Here is a 20763-nt window from a genome sequence, read left to right as displayed (position 1 = left end):
CGCCCCCTGCTGGTCTCTCCAGGAACCAGCCCTGGCGCCCCCTGCTGACCGGCGTCTCCGGCGTCTTCTGCCCCACTTCAGGCCCATGGAGCCGCTGTCCCCTGGGGGGTGCGGCCCAGCCTCTCAGGCCCTCCAGAATGGCCCCCCGGGCAGGACCCCCAGCTGGGAGCCCAGGGCCCCGGCTCTCAGCCCCCCCACCCCCCGCCCCATTTGCTACGGGCCCCCTAGCGGGGGGGGCCCAGCCGAGGGGCTGCCCCGGGCACTGACCACTGCTGGCACTCCCCCTGCAGCCAGCGGTCGCCCAGGCGTCGCTCCCAGCCCTGGTGCAGGCACAGGGGGGGGCAGGGCCCCTGGGGGCAGGGCCGCGTCTCCAGCTGCTCCTTCTGGCACTCCCTGGCCCAGGAGCCCGAGGTCGGCGTCCTGGAGAGGAAGGGGGGGAGCGTGAGACGGGCACAGCCAGCCCGTGGGGCGGGGGCGGGGGCGGGGGGTCTGAGCCTGGGGGCCAGGGGAAGGGCCCTCGGCGCAGCGCTGCACCCCCGCAACTAGAGACAGCAAGTGCAGAGGCTGGGCCCCAGCCATAGCCCCGCCCCTCCCCACAGCGCCCCCTGCTGGGCGTTCCCCCCACAGCCGGCACCCTGCCCCTCCCCACAGCGCCCCCTGCTGGGCGTTCCCCCCACAGCCGGCACCCCGCCCCTCCCCACAGCGCCCCCTGCTGGGCGTTCCCCCCACAGCCGGCACCCCGCCCCTCCCCACAGCGCCCCCTGCTGGGCGTTCCCCCCACAGCCGGCACCCCGCCCCTCCCCACAGCGCCCCCTGCTGGGCGTTCCCCCCACAGCCGGCACCCCGCCCCTCCCCAGAGCGCCCCCTGCTGGGCGTTCCCCCCACAGCCGGCACCCTGCCCCTCCCCATAGCGCCCCCTGCTGGGCGTTCCCCCCACAGCCGGCACCCCGCCCCTCCCCAGAGCGCCCCCTGCTGGGCGTTCCCCCCACAGCCGGCACCCCGCCCCTCCCCACAGCGCCCCCTGCTGGGCGTTCCCCTCACAGCCGGCACCCCGCCCCTCCCCACAGCGCCCCCTGCTGGGCGTTCCCCCCACAGCCGGCACCCCGCCCCTCCCCACAGCGCCCCCTGCTGGGCGTTCCCCCCACAGCCGGCACCCCGCCCCCTCCCCACAGCGCCCCCTGCTGGGCGTTCCCCTCACAGCCGGCACCCCGCCCCTCCCCACAGCGCCCCCTGCTGGGCGTTCCCCTCACAGCCGGCACCCCGCCCCTCCCCACAGCGCCCCCTGCTGGGCGTTCCCCCCACAGCCGGCACCCCGCCCCTCCCCAGAGTGCCCCCTGCTGGGCGTTCCCCTCACAGCCGGCACCCCGCCCCTCCCCAGAGCGCCCCCTGCTGGGCGTTCCCCCCACAGCCGGCACCCCGCCCCTCCCCACAGCGCCCCCTGCTGGGCGTTCCCCCCCACAGCCGGCACCCCGCCCCTCCCCACAGCGCCCCCTGCTGGGCGTTCCCCCCCACAGCCGGCACCCCGCCCCTCCCCACAGCGGCCCCTGCTGGGCGTTCCCCCCACAGCCGGCACCCCGCCCCTCCCCAGAGCGCCCCCTGCTGGGCGTTCCCCTCACAGCCGGCACCCCGCCCCTCCCCAGAGCGCCCCCTGCTGGGCGTTCCCCCCACAGCCGGCACCCCGCCCCTCCCCACAGCGCCCCCTGCTGGGCGTTCCCCCCCACAGCCGGCACCCCGCCCCTCCCCACAGCGCCCCCTGCTGGGCGTTCCCCCCACAGCCAGCACCCCGCCCCTCCCCACAGCACCCCCTGCTGGGCGTCCCTCCCACAGCCGGCACCCCGCCCCTCCCCACAGCGCCCCCTGCTGGGCGTTCCCCCCCACAGCCGGCACCCCGCCCCTCCCCACAGCGCCCCCTGCTGGGCGTTCCCCCCACAGCCAGCACCCCGCCCCTCCCCACAGCACCCCCTGCTGGGCGTCCCTCCCACAGCCGGCACCCCGCCCCTCCCCACAGCGCCCCCTGCTGGGCGTTCCCCCCCACAGCCGGCACCCCGCCCCTCCCCACAGCGCCCCCTGCTGGGCGTTCCCCCCACAGCCGGCACCCCGCCCCTCCCCACAGCGCCCCCTGCTGGGCGTTCCCCCCACAGCCGGCACCCCGCCCCTCCCCAGAGCGCCCCCTGCTGGGCGTTCCCCCCACAGCCGGCACCCCGCCCCTCCCCACAGCGCCCCCTGCTGGGCGTTCCCCCCACAGCCGGCACCCCGCCCCTCTCCACAGCGCCCCCTGCTGGGCGTTCCCCCCACAGCCGGCACCCCGCCCCTCCCCACAGCGCCCCCTGCTGGGCGTTCCCCCCACAGCCGGCACCCCGCCCCTCCCCACAGCGCCCCCTGCTGGGCGTTCCCCCCACAGCCGGCACCCCGCCCCTCCCCACAGCACCCCCTGCTGGGCGTTCCCCCCACAGCCGGCACCCCGCCCCTCCCCACAGCGCCCCCTGCTGGGCGTTCCCCCCACAGCCGGCACCCCGCCCCTCCCCACAGCGCCCCCTGCTGGGCGTTCCCCCCACAGCCGGCACCCCGCCCCTCCCCAGAGCGCCCCCTGCTGGGCGTTCCCCCCACAGCCGGCACCCCGCCCCTCCCCACAGCGCCCCCTGCTGGGCGTCCCTCCCACAGCCGGCACCCCGCCCCTCCCCACAGCGCCCCCTGCTGGGCGTTCCCCTCACAGCCGGCACCCCGCCCCTCCCCACAGCGCCCCCTGCTGGGCGTTCCCCTCACAGCCGGCACCCCGCCCCTCCCCACAGCGCCCCCTGCTGGGCGTCCCTCCCACAGCCGGCACCCCGCCCCTCCCCACAGCGCCCCCTGCTGGGCGTTCCCCTCACAGCCGGCACCCCGCCCCTCCCCACAGCGCCCCCTGCTGGGCGTTCCCCCCACAGCCGGCACCCCGCCCCTCCCCACAGCGCCCCCTGCTTGGCGTTCCCCCCACAGCCGGCACCCCGCCCCTCCCCAGAGCGCCCCCTGCTGGGCGTTCCCCCCACAGCCGGCACCCTGCCCCTCCCCACAGCGGCCCCTGCTGGGCGTTCCCCCCACAGCCGGCACCCCGCCCCTTCCCACAGCGCCCCCTGCTGGGCGTTCCCCCCACAGCCGGCACCCCGCCCCTCCCCACAGCGCCCCCTGCTGGGCGTTCCCCCCACAGCCGGCACCCCGCCCCTCCCCACAGCGCCCCCTGCTGGGCGTTCCCCCCACAGCCGGCACCCTGCCCCTCCCCATAGCGCCCCCTGCTGGGCGTTCCCCCCACAGCCGGCACCCTGCCCCTCCCCACAGCGCCCCCTGCTGGGGCAGGCTAACAGGGCGCTCCCGGCAGCCCGGGTCCCACCTGAAGCGGGTCTGCAGCCCGTCCCCGCAGGTGACGCTGCACGGGGACCAGCTGGACCAGAGGCTCCAGCCGCAGTGGCCGGGGGGGCAGAGGCGCTGGGTGCAGAGCAGCCGCCCGGCCGCACACGTGCAGTTGTTGCAGCCGTCGTGGTGCAGGCTGCCGGGGGCCCAGCTGTGGCCCTGCGCGTCGGTGCACTCGCAGTGCTGCGGGGAGACGCAGGCGCCGTCCTGCTCCAGGGTCCCTGCAGGGGGCAGAGGGTTACAGACCCGCCTGCTCCGGGTGTCATGGCCCCCACACTGCTCGCAGGAGACGGAGAGTCGCCGCCCCCTGCTTTCGGCACCGGGGATCCGAGCGCCAGGCCCTGTCTCGGAGGTGGGCCGGGGCCCCTGCGGCGCGCAGCCAGGGACCCTGGGACGCTCGGGGAGACGGGCTCCAGGCAGCCCTGCCGAGGAGGCCGCAAGGGGGGTTAGCCCCACGGCAGTGGTGGCCCCAGCGCCCCACAGAGCCCCCCAGGGGCACCCACCGTCGGGGCAGCGGCAGCCGGGCTCACAGGCCTCCCCGTCCTGGCACACGATGCCCTCCTGCAGGTCCCAGCAATGGCGAGGGCATCGGCTGGCGCAGTCCACCATGGCCATGGCAGGCGGGCAGCCCTCCTCTAGGACACAAGGGGGGCAGGTCATCGCAGGGCCGGGGGGAGACCCTCCCTGCAGCCCCTCACCCAGGCCGGGCAATGAGAGTTGGGGGGGGCGAGGCTAGAGGGGCAGAACCGGGTGGCAGGGTGGGGGAGGGGCAGGGCTGATCTGGGCAGCGGGGCGGGGGAGGGGCAGGGCGGATCCGGGCAGCGGGGCAGGGCTGAAGGGGCAGATCCGGGCAGCGGGGCGGGGGAGGGGCAGGGCTGATCTGGGCAGCGGGGGAGGGGAGGGGCAGGGCTGATCCGGGGAGCGGGGCATGGGAGGGGCAGGGCTGATCCGGGGAGCGGGGCAGGGGAGCGGCAGGGCTGATCCGGGTGGCAGGGCGGGGGAGGGGCAGGGCTGATCTGGGCAGCGGGGCAGGGGAAGGGCAGGGCAGATCCGGGCAGCGGGGCAGGGGAGGGGCAGGGCAGATCCGGGCAGCGGGGCAGGGGAGGGGCAGGGCAGATCCGGGCAGCAGGGCAGGGGAGGGGCAGGGCAGATCCGGGCAGCGGGGCAGGGGAGGGGCAGGACAGATCCTGGCAGCAGGGCGGAGGAGGGGCAGGGCAGATCTGGGCAGCGGGGCGGGGGAGGGGCAGGGCTGATCTGGGCAGTGGGGCGGGGGAAGGGCAGGGCAGATCCGGGCAGCGGGGCAGGGGAGGGGCAGGACAGATCCTGGCAGCAGGGCGGAGGAGGGGCAGGGCAGATCTGGGCAGCGGGGCGGGGGAGGGGCAGGGCTGATCTGGGCAGTGGGGCGGGGGAAGGGCAGGGCAGATCCGGGCAGCGGGGCAGAGGAGGGGCTGGGGGTAGCAGGCCATGCTCCCAGCTCACACTGCCTAGGCCGGGCACTGGAGAGATGGGGGGCCCATCCCATCCCAGATCCCAGGGCCCCTCCCTGCATGGCCCATCCCGCCAGAGGCCAGGCCCCCGGCAGCCCGGCCCCCCCCCCCGCCCCCTCCGCCGCCTACCGCAGGGCTGGGGGTTGCAGACGCGCCCCTGGTACTTCTCGCCCGGGCACTGGGCGCCGCCGTTCTTGGGCGGGGGGCTGCTGCAGGTGCGGGTGCGCACGGAGCGGCCCCCCCCGCAGGTGCGGTCACACCAGGACCAGGGGCTCCACTTCGCCCAGGCTCCGGGCACTGGCCGGCGGGCACAGGCGGGAGAGACGGGGGGGGGACAGCGGTTAACTGCAGACACGGCCCTGCCCCCCCGCTGGCCCAGCGACCCTCCCAGCCGGCGCCAGGCAGCCGGGGCCCGTGGGCGTGTCCAGGGCACAGCGGGCACTGAGGGGCTGGAGGGGCCAGCGACACCCCCTCTTCCCCCGAGCCCGTGGCCCTACCTTTGCAGGCCTGCAGGTTGCAGAAGCGCCGCTCCATGTTTGCCGTCAGGATGTCCTGGCACCAGAGCCCCCCCTGCCCGGGCGGGTGGTAGGTGCGCAGGCGCCGTTGCTGCCCCACGCCGCAGCTGCGGGAACATGCGCCCCAGGGCGCCCACGGGGTCCAGCTGCAGTTCCTGCCGGCGCACTCCTCGCCCAGGCACGGCAGCACCTCTGCAAAGGAAGTTGTCATGGGATAAGAGGGAAGGTCCTTTCATGGACTGAGAACTGGTTACAAGACAGGAGACAAAGGGTAGGAAGAAATGGTCAGTTTTCAGAGTGGAGAGGGGTAACTGGTGGGGTCCCCCAAGGGTCAGTCCTGGGACCAATCCTGTTCAACTTATTCATAAAAGATCCAGGGAAAGGGGGAAACAGGGTGGTGGCAAAAGTTGCAGATGATCCCAAACTGCTCAAGATAGTTCAGACCAAAGCAGACTGTGAAGAGCTTCACAAAGATCTCACCAAACTGAGTGACTGGGCAACACAATGGCAAATGAAATGGAATGTGGATAAGTGTAAAGTAACGCACATCGGGAACAATAACCCCAAGTAGACATACAATATAATGGGGGCTAATTTAACTACAGCTACTCAAGAGAGATCTTGGCGTCACTGTGGAGCGTTCTCTGACAACATCCACGCAGTGAGCTGCGACCGTCAGAAAGGCAAATAGACTGTTAGGTGTCAGTAAAAAAGGGCTGGAGAATAAGACGGAGAAACTCTTCTTGCCTCGATATAAAACCATGGGACGCCCACAGCGTGAATACTGCGCACAGATGTGATCGCCTCGTCTCAAGAAAGAGCTATTGGCATTGGAAAAGGGTTAGAAAAGGGCAACAAAAATGAGGAGGTTGGAACGGGTCACATATGGAGAGAGATTAAAAAGACTTTGTTCAGCTTAGCAAAGAGGAGACTAAGGGGGGATACAATAAAGGTCTATAAAATCAGGAGTGGTGTGGAGAAAGTGACTAAGGAAAAGTTCTTTACTTATTCCCACAATGTAAGAACTAGGGGTCACCCAATGAAGTGAATAGGCAGCAGATTTAAAACAAACAAAAGGAAATTTTCTTCACTTAGTGCACAGTCAACCTGTGGAACTCCTCGCCAGAGGATGTGGGGAAGACCAGGACTTTAACAGGGTTCAAAAAAGAGCTAGATAGATCCATGGAGATTAGGTCTATCAATGGCTGTTAGCCAGGATGGGTAGGGAGGGGTCCCTGGCCTCTGTTTGTCAGAGGCCGGTGTGGATAAATCCCTGTGATATTCGACTTTGTATTAAGATCTTGTCCTTTTCCATCTATCTCTGTTAAGTGTCTTATAGAATCTCTGGAACCTTTCTCCTGGAACTTTGTATGAAGAGATCTAGATCTTGTCTTTTGAGCTCTCCCCTTTCCTTGATTGCCCTGTTGAAATGAACGAGGTGTGAATGGAGAATGAAAGGGGAGCCCCTCCAGCAGCAGTCACAAGGGTGGAGAGAGTCTGGGCGTCAGACCCAAGACAATCCCTGCAAAGTGAGCTCATTAAGAGGACAGACGCCTTGGGAGTCAAGCAGCAAGTGCTGCCCTTGGAAGGACTCTCTCTGAAGCAGCATTAGGAAAGGCGAGGTGATGACTAATTGGCTGCATGAGAGGGATAAATTGGAGGCGTCTTGCAAAGGGACCCCGGGTTTTCGTCTTGGCAACATGGGAGCATCGATCCAGATCGGCAGAAACCCGGTTCCACCCCTCCCCCATCTAACTCGCCTGCCCAGTGCAATTAGGGGGAGCAGCTTTTGGTAACAAGAAGACGGAGTGTGCTTGTGTGAGTGCATGAGTGCACTGTGTCATATGCATACGATAAATATTGATTGATCTATGTATGTTCCATAAATGTGGCGTGTTGCCTTATCCCCCTGAAAAAGATCCCGGGTGCTTCTTTTAAGCACAACATTTTGGTGGAGAAGTGCGAAAAGGGGAAGGTACCACGAGCATTTGTTGAGTAATGGAAAGGTGTTGAGAAGTGTGGAAAAGTGATCATAACCTCGAAAAGTATTAAAAAGTGATCGATCAGTAAGGTGTGCTCACCCCCGGTGGTAGAAGGCCTGGTAAAGAGAGGAGAAGAAGTAGCTTTCTCGCTCCCCCGGTCGTAGAGTTCCAGCATTAGAAAGAAGGGAGGAGAATTAAATGTCTCGCTCCAGGAAAAAGAGGTATTGGTATTGCTATTCTAGTCCCAATAGGAGGTTGGGTATACTAGAAAATCATAGAATCATAGAATAATAGGACTGGAAGGGACCTCAAGAGGTCATCGAGTCCAGCCCCCTGCCCTCAAGGCAGGACCAAGCTCCGTCTACACCATCCCTGACAGATGTCTATCTAACCTGTTCTTAAATATCTCCAGAGAGGGAGATTCCACCACCTCCCTTGGCAATTTATTCCAATATTTGACCACCCTGACAGTTAGGAATTTTTTCCTAATGTCCAATCTAAACCTCCCCTGCTGCACTTTAAGCCCATTACTCCTTGTCCTGTCCTCAGAAACCAAGAGGAACAAATTTTCTCCTTCCTCCTTGTGACACCCTTTTAGATATTTGAAAACCGCTCTCATGTCCCCCCTTAATCTTCTTTTTTCCAAACTAAACAAGCCCAGTTCATGAAGCCTGGCTTCATAGGTCATGTTCTCTAAACCTTTAATCATTCTTGTCGCTCTTCTCTGTACCCTTTCCAATTTCTCCACATCTTTCTTGAAATGTGGCGCCCAGAACTGGACACAGTACTCAGCTGAGGCCTAACTAGTACAGAATAGAGCGGCAGAATGACTTCACGAGTTTTGCTTACAACACACCTGTTGATACAACCTAGAATCATATTTGCTTTTTTTGCAACAGCATCACACTGTTGACTCATATTCAACTTGTGGTCCACTATGACCCCTAGATCCCTTTCCGCCACGCTCCTTCCTAGACAGTCGCTTCCCATCTTGTATGTATGGAACTGATTGTTCCTTCCTAAGTGGAGCACTTTGCATTTCTCTTTATTAAACCTCATCCTGTTTACCTCTGACCATTTCTCTAACTTGCTAAGGTCATTTTGAATTATGTCCCTATCCTCCAAAGAAGTCGCAACCCCACCCAGTTTGGCATTTGTAAAAGATGTTAGTTACCCCTTTTGAACAAATCTTGTAAAAATTCGGACATAGCCCTTGGTCTGATCAAGTGTTAGCTGATGGCCATACAATTTCAGACCTAGAAGACAAATTGGCTAACTACTTACGGATATATAAACCCTCAACTCCAATGGAAAAGGAAGCAGCTGCAGTCTAGCTTCTATGGAAAACCTGTAATGAGATGTTCCTCACATTGACCGAATATAAGAATCCAAATATGAAACTGTAAAATGTAAAAGCCTCTGCTGCAGAAGTGGAGAGGTGGAAACGCACGTCCCTCAGTACCCAGACACAGCTAGAGTCCCTTAAGGATGGGTACTGAGAGTTAAAGCAACTCTCAGATTTTTCAGGAATATGCTTAAGAAAAAGGACCAGGAGGAGTGGGGCTTAGTGAACAAGGCCATCCTCCTTGCTAAACTGGTAACGAGACAAAGCCTGAGTCTGTGGAAAGGAGCCACTTTCCATTTAGCAAGAAAAACAGGATCAGGCAGGTAAAAGATAGATTGAAAGTCTTGCGGCAGAACTGAGAAAAAGCAGTAAGTACTGGAAATTGAAATCCTTAAAACATACTTACAAGAGTCGTATCTGAAACAAGGCCAGTTTTCATTAAGAGATAAGAAAGTGTTTTAAGAAAAAGAAAACCCACAGAGAATTTAACTCTACAGAGAATGGAGGGAATTGAGCAGTTGGGAAAATGCTAAAATGGTTTAGGGAAAAATTGGGGTTTCTTTGCAGCCATTCGGAAGGAAAAATGGGCCCTTTTCCAAAGGAATGTCTGTAAACAATCCAGGCGAATTTGACTCAAATCCGTACATTCGATTAGAGATACTGCAAAAAGAACTTTAAGGGGGTTTCTAGTGGAACTGAACTACCCCAATGAATAAAAGGGAATGTAATCGTTGTACAGCTATGTAGACAGAGTGTAAGAAAGGTTGAGAGAGAATGTATGTGAATCTGTGTGTAAATATATATATACTGTAAATAAGTGAGGTTTTCAGGGTCCAGTAATCTTGTTGTGAAAGTTAGTGTTTTCTAGGGGAGGTTACTCATGTCTCACCTGTGCACTGAGGCAGGTTACTCGTGTCTCACCTGTGCAGGTTACTCGTGTCTCACCTGTGCACTGAGGCAGGTTACTCATGTCTCACCTGTGCAGGTTACTCGTGTCTCACCTGTGCACCAGGGCAGGTTACTCCTGTCTCACCTGTGCAGGTTACTTGTGTCTTACCTGTGCACTGGGGCAGGTTACTCATGTCTCACCTGTGCACCAGGGAAGGTTACTCCTGTCTCACCTGTGCAGGTTACTTGTGTATCACCTGTGCACCGGGACAGGTTACTCGTGTCTCACCTGTGCACTGGGGCAGGTTACTCATGTCTCACCTGTGCAGGTTACTCGTGTCTCACCTGTGCACCAGGGCAGGTTACTCCTGTCTCACCTGTGCAGGTTACTTGTGTCTTACCTGTGCACTGGGGCAGGTTACTCATGTCTCACCTGTGCACCAGGGAAGGTTACTCATGTCTCACCTGTGCAGGTTACTCGTGTCTCACCTGTGCACTGGGGCAGGTTACTCATGTCTCACCTGTGCAGGTTACTCGTGTCTCACCTGTGCACCAGGGCAGGTTACTCCTGTCTCACCTGTGCAGGTTACTTGTGTCTTACCTGTGCACTGGGGCAGGTTACTCATGTCTCACCTGTGCACCAGGGAAGGTTACTCCTGTCTCACCTGTGCAGGTTACTTGTGTCTCACCTGTGCACCGGGACAGGTTACTCGTGTCTCACCTGTGCACTGGGGCAGGTTACTCATGTCTCACCTGTGCAGGTTACTCGTGTCTCACCTGTGCACCAGGGCAGGTTACTCCTGTCTCACCTGTGCAGGTTACTTGTGTCTTACCTGTGCACTGGGGCAGGTTACTCATGTCTCACCTGTGCACCAGGGAAGGTTACTCATGTCTCACCTGTGCAGGTTACTCGTGTCTCACCTGTGCACTGGGGCAGGTTACTCGTGTCTCACCTGTGCACCGGGGCAGGTTACTCGTGTCTCACCTGTGCAGGTTACTCGTGTCTCACCTGTGCACTGGGGCAGGTTACTCGTGTCTCACCTGTGCACCGGGAGAGGTTACTCGTGTCTCACCTGTGCAGGTTACTCGTGTCTCACCTGTGCACCGGGACAGGTTTCTCGTGTCTCACCTGTGCACCAGGGCAGGTTACTTGTGTCTCACCTGTGCACCGGGACAGGTTACTCGTGTCTCACCTGTGCACCGGGGCAGGTTACTCGTGTCTCACCTGTGCAGGTTACTCGTGTCTCACCTGTGCAGGTTACTCGTGTCTCACCTGTGCACCGGGGCAGGTTACTCATGTCTCACCTGTGCACCGGGACAAGTTACTCGTGTCTCACCTGTGCAAGTTACTCGTGTCTCAACTGTGCACCAATGCAGGTTACTCGTGTCTCACCTGTGCACCGGGACAAGTTACTCGTGTCTCACCTGTGCAGGTTACTCGTGTCTCAACTGTGCACCAGTGCAGGTTACTCGTGTCTCACCTGTGCAGGTTACTTGTGTCTCACCTGTGCACCGGGACAGGTTACTTGTGTCTCACCTGTGCACCGGGACAGGTTACTCGTGTCTCACCTGTGCAGGTTACTCGTGTCTCACCTGTGCACCGGGACAGGTTACTCGTGTCTCACCTGTGCAGGTTACTCGTGTCTCACCTGTGCAGGTTACTCGTGTCTCACCTGTGCACCGGGGCAGGTTACTCGTGTCTCACCTGTGCAGGTTACTCGTGTCTCACCTGTGCACTGGGGCAGGTTACACGCCTGCTCCTGGAATGATTCTCCGCTGCAGTTGGCTCCTCCCCCACAGATCCGGGTCCGGGTTTTCGTCGCCGGGACCTCGGGGTCGGTGCAAGTTTTGGAGCAGGGACTCCAGGGGGACCAGAGGCTGAAGCCCTCCTCGGAGCCTGGAGGGCAGGGGCAGGGGGCAGAGGGGTTAACTCACTGCTCATGGCACAGCTGCCTTCCAGGCCCTGCCCCTGGGGAGCAGGAACGTAGCCCCGCCCCTGGGGAGCAGGAACGTAGCCCCGCCCCTGGGGGAGCAGGAGCGTAGCCCCGCCCCTGGGGGGGCAGGAGCGTAGCCCCACCCCTGGGGAAGCAGGAACAGAGCCCCGCCCCTGGGGGAGCAGGATTGCAGCCCTGCCCCTGGGGGAGCAGGAGCGTAGCCCCGCCCCTGGGGGAGCAGGATTGCAGCCCCGCCCCTGGGGGAGCAGGATCGCAGCCCCGCCCCTGGGGGAGCAGGAGCGCAGCCCCATTACCAGGGGACACTGAGGCATAGAGGGGAAGGGACTCACGCAATATCACAAAGAGCCAATGCAGCACTGGGGTCCTACGCCTCTGCTCTAACCACTAGACCCCACTGCCCTCCCAGGGCTGGAGTAGAATGCAGGAATCCCGGATCCCAGCACACACACTAACCACTAGACCCCACTGCCCTCCCAGGGCTGGAGTAGAATGCAGGAATCCCGGATCCCAGCACACACACTAACCACTAGACCCCACTGCCCTCCCAGGGCTGGAGTAGAATGCAGGAATCCCGGATCCCAGCACACACACTAACCACTAGCCCCCACTGCCCTCCCAGGGCTGGCGATGGAGCCCAGGAACCCAGGCCTGGGCGTTGCTCTGGGGCCTGGCATGGGGACCCCCCATCAGAGGCTGGCAGTGGGCGCAGGCTGCCGGGCGGTGGACCCTGCTGTGCTCTCCCCTCCCTGCGGACGGAGGCTCCGGCCCTGGACCCCATTTGTAACACCCCGCCCCCCTCACCTGGCACGCTGGGGACCGGCTCCGAGGGAACAGCCGCCGCTGGGGGCAAAGAAAAGGGAGAGGATGAGTCTGCAGCTGCGGCTTCCTCTCGTGCCCCCTGGCAGGGCTGCCCGCCGGGAAGGGGCAGGGCCCGGCTCGGGGCATGAGGTGCCCGGGGGAGGGGTCTGCGCGCACAGGGTGGGCCCCGGGGAGCAGCAGGCGCAGCCGAAGAGGAGACGCCCCTGGCTAACGGGAGCCTTGGCAGGAGCCGAGCCAGGCCCGTCGGCAGGAACAGGGCGAGCTCTGCCCGGTGGGGGGCCCCCCTGGGCTCAGCCGGCCCGGTCCCGGGGCAGGTTCTCCAGCGCCCGGCGCCTGCCCCCACCCCAGGCTCTCTAGCGGAGCCGCTGCAGCCCAGCCGGTTGGGCACCGAGCCGGGCTCCGGCGCCCGGCCCGTGACCCCCGTGGGAAACGCAGGGGCTTGCGTGGCTCCCCGGGTGCCTGCTGAGCACCGCCCCACGGCAGCGCTACGGTGCCCCCCTGCTTGTTCTCCGGGGGGGGGGACGGCGGCTGGGCCACGCAGTGCCAGCGGCAGCAGCACTAGCGAGGGCTCTGCCAGGCTGGCGCTGCCCCACGGGCCCACGGCGCAGGCTCAGTGCCGTGGCATGGAGGGGCCTCTGGGCAGGGCCACAAGGGGGGGTCTGCAGAGCCCGGGTGCCGGCTCACCTGGGCAGTCGGGCGCCTGGCAGTACTTGGTGTCCGTCCGCGGGCCCACGCAGGCCTTGCCCCCATTGGCGGGTGGGGGGCTGGTGCAGCTCCGCGCCCGGCTCCTGTGCCCCAGCCCCCCGCAGCTCAGGGAGCAGGAGCTCCAGGGGCTCCAGGGCGCGAAGCCGCCGTCCAGCGGGCACAGGCTGGCGGAGCAGTTCAGCTGGCCGTGGCGGCAGGTGCTGGGGGGGGAGGGCGGGGGTGAGAACGGGGCAGGGAGGGGTCCGATGCAGCCTGGGGGACGAGCCGGCCGCAGAGCCAGGGGGCAGAGCGCAGGGAGGGGCGGGGCGGGGCGGGGCAGGCCATGGGGCGGGGCAGCAGATGCTCGGAGGACAGGCTCAGTCCCCCGGCCCAGATCTCCCTGGAGGGCCGCCCCCCACAGCGCCGGTACCCCCCACGGTGCACCAGCTCGGAGGCAGCGGCGCGGCCCCAGACACGCCAGGTGGCAGCGCCCGGCACAGTGACCCTGTACCCCACACGCAGTGCCAGAGCCAGCCGCTCCCACAGCCTCCAGGCGCCGTGTGGGGCCCATTCTTGGCTCCGCTGGCAGCTCAGCGGGTGGTAAGAGGCCCTGGGAGCAGGCGGCTGGGGGGGCGGTTTAGAGGCAGCCGGGGGCGGGGGGCTGGGGTTGCCAGATGGTTTTACCAAAAATACCGAACACCCACCCCCCCCCCCCCCCAAAAAACAACAACAACCGGGAAGAAATTCTGTTGAGGACAAAAAAGGGGGAAACCAAAGTTGTGGAGCAAGAAAAAAAAAAGGACCCAGAGAGTTCTTAAGCCAAAAGAAAGAAAAAGAAGAGCGTGGCCCCTTTAAGAAATGCCTCTGAGGCTTTTTTGGCTTTAACAGGCTCCCGTATTCCTTCCCGAGCCAGAAGACAGCTCCCCTGCGGACCCAGGGAAGTGGGGGCCCGGTTGCTGAGCGTGTGTCGGGTTGCCAGGTGTCCGGGATTTTCACCTCCTGGCAGGGAAAACCCCCAGAAAATACCGGACATTTCTGGACATTTTCGGCGTCCGGTCTTCTCTGAATTTCTTTACCGGAGAGGAGGTGAACATACCGGGCTGTCCGGGTCAGTACCGGACGCCTGGCAAGCCTAGCGTGGGCTAGGGAGTGGGGCCGCGCTGGGCGGGTTTGCTCCCCCAGAGCCCGTGGCCGGCTCACCAGGTGCTGCAGGCCGAGTGGATGGTGTCGCGGGGCTGCAGCTCCTGGCCCGGCGAGAGCCGGTGGCCCTGGGCGGTGATCGCGGCGGGGAGGGCGCTGGCGTTGGCCGAGCGGTTCTGGAGCGCCCACAGCATCTGTTCCGTCAGCAGGCAGGGACACTCCTGTGCGGGGGACAGGCACACTCAGCCGGGGGCAGAGCCCTGGGCACAAGCACACAGCCAGCGAGCACCCACAATGCACCGGGGCCTGGCTTGGCGCACGTATCCCCCACAATGCACCGTGGCCTGGCTTAGCACACGTATCCCCCACAATGCACCAGGGCCTGGCTTAGCGCACGTATTCCCCACAATGCACCGGGGCCTGGCTTAGAGCACGTATCCCCCACAATGCACCGAGGCCTGGCTTAGCGCACGTATCCCCCACAATGCACCAGGGCCTGGCTTAGCTCACGTATTCCCCACAATGCACCGGGGCCTGGCTTAGTGCACATATCCCCCACAATGCACCAGGGCCTGGCTTAGTGCACGTATCCACCCCACAATGCACCAGGGCCTGGCTTAGTGCACATATCCCCCACAATGCACCGGGGCCTGGCTTAGAGCACGTATCCACCCCACAATGCACCAGGGCCTGGCTTAGTGCACATATCCCCACAATGCACCGGGGCCTGGCTTAGCACACGTATCCCCCACAATGCACCAGGGCCTGGCTTAGCGCACGTATCCCCCACAATGCACCGGGGCCTGGCTTAGCGCACGTATCCCCCACAATGCACCAGGGCCTGGCTTAGCGCACGTATCCCCCACAATGCACCGGGGCCTGGCTTAGCGCACGTATTGCATATGATTTCCTTAATGGAGCAGGTAATTAAGGAAATCATATGCAAACACTTGGAAGGTAATAAAGTGATAGGGAACAGCCAGCATGGGATTGTGAAGAACAAGTCATGCCAAACTAATCTGATAGCTTTCTTTGATAAGATAACGAGCCTTGTGGATAAGGGAGAAGCGGCGGATGTCATATACCTAGACTTTAGTAAGGCATTTGATACGGTCTCGCATGATATTCTTATTGATAAACTAGGCAAATATAACTTAGATAGGGCCACGATAAGGTGGGTGCATAATTGGCTGGATAACCGTAGTCAGAGAGTTGTTGTTAACGGTGCTAAATCCTGCTGGAAAGGGATAACAAGTGGAGTTCCTCAAGGGTCTGTTTTGGGACCCGTACTGTTCAATATCTTCATCAATGACGTAGATATTGGGATAGAGAGTACTCTTATTAAGTTTGCAGATGATACCAAACTGGGTGGGGTTGCGACTTCTTTGGAGGATAGGGACATAATTCAAAATGACTTTAGCAAGTTAGAGAAATGGTCAGAGGTAAACAGGATGAGGTTTAATAAAGAGAAATGCAAAGTGCTCCACTTAGGAAGGAACAATCAGTTCCATACATACAAGATGGGAAGCGACTGTCTAGGAAGGAGCATGGCGGAAAGGGATCTAGGGGTCATAGTGGACCACAAGTTGAATATGAGTCAACAGTGTGATGCTGTTGCAAAAAAAGCAAATATGATTCTAGGTTGTATCAACAGGTGTGTTGTAAGCAAAACTCGTGAAGTCATTCTGCCGCTCTACTCTGCACTAGTTAGGCCTCAGCTGGAGCACTGTGTCCAGTTCTGGGCGCCACATTTCAAGAAAGATGTGGAGAAATTGGAAAGGGTCCAGAGAAGAGCGACAAGAATGATTAAAGGTTTAGAGAACATGACCTATGAAGCCAGGCTTCATGAACTGGGCTTGTTTAGTTTGGAAAAAAGAAGATTAAGGGGGGACATGAGAGCGGTTTTCAAATATCTAAAAGGGTGTCACAAGGAGGAAGGCGAAAATTTGTTCCTCTTGGTTTCTGAGGACAGGACAAGGAGTAATGGGCTTAAAGTGCAGCAGGGGAGGTTTAGATTGGACATTAGGAAAAAATTCCTAACTGTCAGGGTGGTCAAATATTGGAATAAATTGCCAAGGGAGGTGGTGGAATCTCCCTCTCTGGAGATATTTAAGAACAGGTTAGATAGACATCTGTCAGGGATGGTGTAGACGGAGCTTGGTCCTGCCTTGAGGGCGGGGGGCTGGACTCGATGACATCTCGAGGTCCCTTCCAGTCCTATGATTCTATGATTCTATCCCCCACAATGCAGCGGGGCCTGGCTTGGCGCACGTATCCCCCACAATGCACCAGGGCCTGGCTTGGCGCACGTATCCCCCACAATGCACCGGGGCCTGGCTTGGCGCACGTATCCCCCACAATGCAGCGGGGCCTGGCTTGGCGCACGTATCCCCCACAATGCACCGGGGCCTGGCTTGGCGCACGTATCCCCCACAATGCACCGGGGCCTGGCTTGGCGCACGTATCCCCCACAATGCACCGGGGCCTGGCTTGGCGCACGTATCCCCCACAATGCACCGGGGCCTGGCTTGGCGCACGTATCCCCCACAATGCACCGGGGCCTGGCTTGGCGCACGTATCCCCCACAATGCACCGGGGCCTGGCTTGGCGCACGTATCCCCCACAATGCACCGGGGCCTGGCTTGGCGCACGTATCCCCCACAATGCAGCGGGGCCTGGCTGGGCAGGGGCCGGTGCCCGTGCCAGGGGTGCCTGACCTGCACGCAGGCTCCGTGGTGCTGGTAGGTGCCCGCCGGGCAGTGGCACCCCTCCTCGCAGCCGTCGGAGAAGCAGCCCATCTGGCGGGCGAGGTGGGCGCAGCTGTAGGGGCAGCCCTCGTCCCGCAGGCACTCCCGGTACAGGCGCCCCGCCGGGCAGCCCACCTCTGCGGGACACGGACAGGCTGAGCTCCGGGGCGCCCCGCCTCACCGGCCCCCACCTGGCACCCAGCGCACCCCACAGCTGGGCCCCCCCGCTGCAGAGCCAGCCCGGCTGCTCCCACCTGCCACCCCCCACTCCCTCAGCACACGGGGGAAGGGGCCTTCTTGGGGGCTGCTCCCTGAGAAGGGGCAGGGGCTGGGAGGGGGGGCAGTTACTGCCCAGGCTGGGGGGCGGTAATTCTCCAAGTGGGTGGGGGATGGGGGCAGTCACTGCCTGGGCCAGTTGGTCTTGGGGGGGCTGTTAGCCCCTGGGGGGGCAGACACTCCCAGGGGGTGCGGTCACTCTTGGGGGGGTCAGACACTCCCAGGGGGTGTGGTCACTCCGGGGGGGGGGCAGACACTCCCAGGGGGTGCGGTCACTCCGGGGGGGGCAGACACTCCCAGGGCGTGCGGTCACTCCGGGGGGGCAGACACTCCCAGGGGGTGCGGTCACTCCGGGGGGGTCACTCACCGAGGCAGACCTGGGTGTGGCAGGTCTTGCTCTGCATGGGCAGCCCCTGGCAGGCCGGCTGGAGACACCGGCGCGTGCGGACCTGCTCCCCCCCGCCGCAGGACACGCTGCAGGGGCCCCACTGCGACCAGGGGCTCCAGGGCGCCTCCTCTGCAGGGCGCAGACACCGGGTACAACGGGCCCCCCGCCTGCCATCTGCCTCCTGCCGTCTGCCCCCGCCTCCTGCCATCTGCCTCCTGCCTGCCGCCCCCTGCCTGCCCCCCGCCTCCTGCCGTCTGCCGTCTGCCTCCTGCCCTGCCGCCCCCCTGCCTGCCCCCCGCCTCCTGCCGTCTGCCCCCCACCTCCTGCCGTCTGCCCCCCACCTCCTGCCGTCTGCCCCCCAACCCTTCCCCTTGCCCCCCATCTTCACCTGCCTCCATTTGTCCCCATCCGCTGTCTGCCCCCACCCCCATCTGCTCCCCTCCGCCCTCTCCCACCCACACCGACCCCGGCCATGCCAGGGCTCCCCCTCCCTCTCCCCACCTCCTGGCACCCGCCGCGCGGCAGAGCAGGGATGTGCCTTGCGGCCTGTGCCCCTCCCCCCCGTACGGCGGCCCCCAGCGCCCGGCTCTCACCTGGGCAGGGCGCCTGGCCCGGGCAGGCTCGGTGCTGCTGGCCGTGCCCGGCGCAGCCCCTGCCCCCGAGCTGCGGGGCCGGGTTGTCGCAGGCCCGGAAGCGGGACTGGGTGCCCTCCTGGCAGCGCTGGGGGCAGGGCGACCACGGCCCCCCAGGCGCCCCAGCCGCCGTCCAGCCGGCACGCGGGGTCCGCGCCGCACCGCAGCTGCCCGGCCTCACAGGTGCTGCCGGGGGAGAGCGTGTTACAGCCAGGCCCCCCCCCCCACGGATCGCCCCACCCCCGCTATGGGGGGCCAGAGCGCCGCGCGGCCGGCGGGTGTGAGCCCATCAGCACGGCCCCCCCATATCAACAGCCCCGTCGCGGGCAGGGGCTAAGGGACCAGGGCCAGCGCGGAGAGCCCGGGGCGGCCGTGGGGGGCAGGGGGCCAGGCTGGGCCGCGGCGATGGGGTCTGCCAGGGGCACCTGCCCCGGAGCACCCCGCGGCCCAGCAGCCCCCAGGGCCACCCGGGCGGGGTCCTGCTGCCCAGGGCGCATGGGGCTGCACGGGCCCGTTCCCAGCCGCGGGGAGCCCGGTTCCCACGGCGCCGGCACTCACCAGTTGTGGCAGGGCCCGTGCACCGTCTGCCCCGGCTCCAGGGCGACCCCGGGCCCGGCGCCCGCCCAGGCCGAGAGGGGCTGCTGCTCCGGGGCCCCTGCGGGGAGACGGGGGGCGTCACCCTCCCAGGGAGCCCAGACACCCCGCCCTCCCCGCGCCCAGCTCGCAGCCAGGTCCTGTGCCCTCCCTGCGCCCTCCCCCACCCACCCAACCCCCGCCAGCCCCTGCGCCCTCCCCCACCCACCCAACACCCCGCCAGCCCCTGAGCCCTCCCTGCGCCCTCCCCCACCCACCCAACCCCCCGCCAGTCCCTGCGCCCCTCCCCCACCCACCCAACACCCCGCCAGCCCCTGCGCCCTCCCTGCGCCCTCCCCCACCCACCCAACACCCCGCCAGCCCCTGCGCCCTCCCTGCGCCCTCCCCCCACCCACCCAACCCCCCGCCAGCCCCTGCGCCCTCCCCCACCCACCCAACACCCGCCAGCCCTGCGCCCTCCCTGCGCCCTCCCCCACCCACCCAACACCCCGCCAGCCCCTGCGCCCTCCCTGCGCCCTCCCCCACCCACCCAACCCCCCGCCAGCCCCTGCGCCCTCCCCCACCCACCCAACCCCCGCCAGCCCCTGCGCCTCCCTGCGCCCTCCCCCACCCACCCAACCCCCGCCAGCCCCTGCGCCCTCCCTGCGCCCTCCCCCACCCACCCAACCCCCCGCCAGCCCCTGCGCCCTCCCCCACCCACCCAACACCCCGCCAGCCCCTGCGCCCCTCCCTGCGCCCTCCCCCACCCACCCAACCCCCGCCAGCCCCTGCGCCCTCCCTGCGCCCTCCCCCACCCACCCAACCCCCACCAGCCCCTGCGCCCTCCCCCACCCACCCAACCCCCCGCCAGCCCCTGCGCCCTCCCTGTGCCCTCCCCCACCCACCCAACCCCCCGTCATCCCCTGCGCCCTCCCCCACCCACCCAACCCCCCGCCAGCCCCTGCGCCCTCCCCCACCCACCCAACCCCCGCCAGCCCCTGCGCCCTCCCTGCGCCCTCCCCCACCCACCCAACCCCCACCAGCCCCTGCGCCCTCCCTGCGCCCTCCCCCACCCACCCAACCCCCGCCAGCCCCTGCGCCCTCCCTGCGCCCTCCCCCACCCACCCAACACCCCGCCAGCCCCTGCGCCCTCCCCCACCCACCCAACCCCCGCCAGCCCCTGCACCCTCCCTGCGCCCTCCCCCACCCACCCAACCCCCCGCCAGCCCCTGCGCCCTCCCTGCGCCCTCCCCCACCCACCCAACCCCCACCAGCCCCTGCGCCCTCCCCCACCCACCCAACCCCCCGCCAGCCCCTGCGCCCTCCCTGTGCCCTCCCCCACCCACCCAACCCCCCGTCATCCCCTGCGCCCTCCCCCACCCACCCAACCCCCCGCCAGCCCCTGCGCCCTCCCCCACCCACCCAACCCCCGCCAGCCCCTGCGCCCTCCCTGCGCCCTCCCCCACCCACCCAACCCCCACCAGCCCCTGCGCCCTCCCTGCGCCCTCCCCCACCCACCCAACCCCCGCCAGCCCCTGCGCCCTCCCTGCGCCCTCCCCCACCCACCCAACACCCCGCCAGCCCCTGCGCCCTCCCCCACCCACCCAACCCCCGCCAGCCCCTGCACCCCTCCCTGCGCCCTCCCCCACCCACCCAACCCCCCGCCAGCCCCTGCGCCCTCCCTGCGCCCTCCCCCACCCACCCAACCCCCGCCAGCCCCTGCGCCCTCCCCCACCCACCCAACCCCCCGCCAGCCCCTGCGCCCTCCCTGTGCCCTCCCCCACCCACCCAACCCCCCGTCATCCCCTGCGCCCTCCCCCACCCACCCAACCCCCCGCCAGCCCCTGCGCCCTCCCCCACCCACCCAACCCCCGCCAGCCCCTGCGCCCTCCCTGCGCCCTCCCCCACCCACCCAACCCCCACCAGCCCCTGCGCCCTCCCTGCGCCCTCC

The 20763-nt window shown here is 65.2% G+C and overlaps 1 protein-coding gene across 1 annotated transcript in view; it reads right to left on the bottom strand.

Annotated features, from left to right (window-relative positions):
- Nucleotides 1–20763, bottom strand: part of LOC102446201 (SCO-spondin-like) — a gene marked incomplete at its 5' end in the record, with an annotated part of 121166 nt that overhangs the window by 7305 nt on the left and 93098 nt on the right. Inside the window, 14 exon segments of the mRNA XM_075916335.1 lie at nt 268–420; nt 3362–3602; nt 3885–4016; nt 4998–5165; nt 5366–5575; nt 11328–11495; nt 12355–12393; nt 13057–13277; nt 14257–14417; nt 16914–17080; nt 17587–17736; nt 18201–18351; nt 18353–18425; nt 18798–18894. Of these exon segments, the coding sequence (XP_075772450.1) occupies nt 268–420; nt 3362–3602; nt 3885–4016; nt 4998–5165; nt 5366–5575; nt 11328–11495; nt 12355–12393; nt 13057–13277; nt 14257–14417; nt 16914–17080; nt 17587–17736; nt 18201–18351; nt 18353–18425; nt 18798–18894 (2131 nt within the window).

This window comes from Pelodiscus sinensis, unplaced genomic scaffold (genome assembly GCF_049634645.1).
Source record: "Pelodiscus sinensis isolate JC-2024 unplaced genomic scaffold, ASM4963464v1 ctg200, whole genome shotgun sequence".
Taxonomy (NCBI): Eukaryota; Metazoa; Chordata; order Testudines; family Trionychidae; genus Pelodiscus; species Pelodiscus sinensis.
Note: the sequence above shows the minus strand (reverse complement) of the source record. Positions and strands in the feature narration are given on the sequence as shown.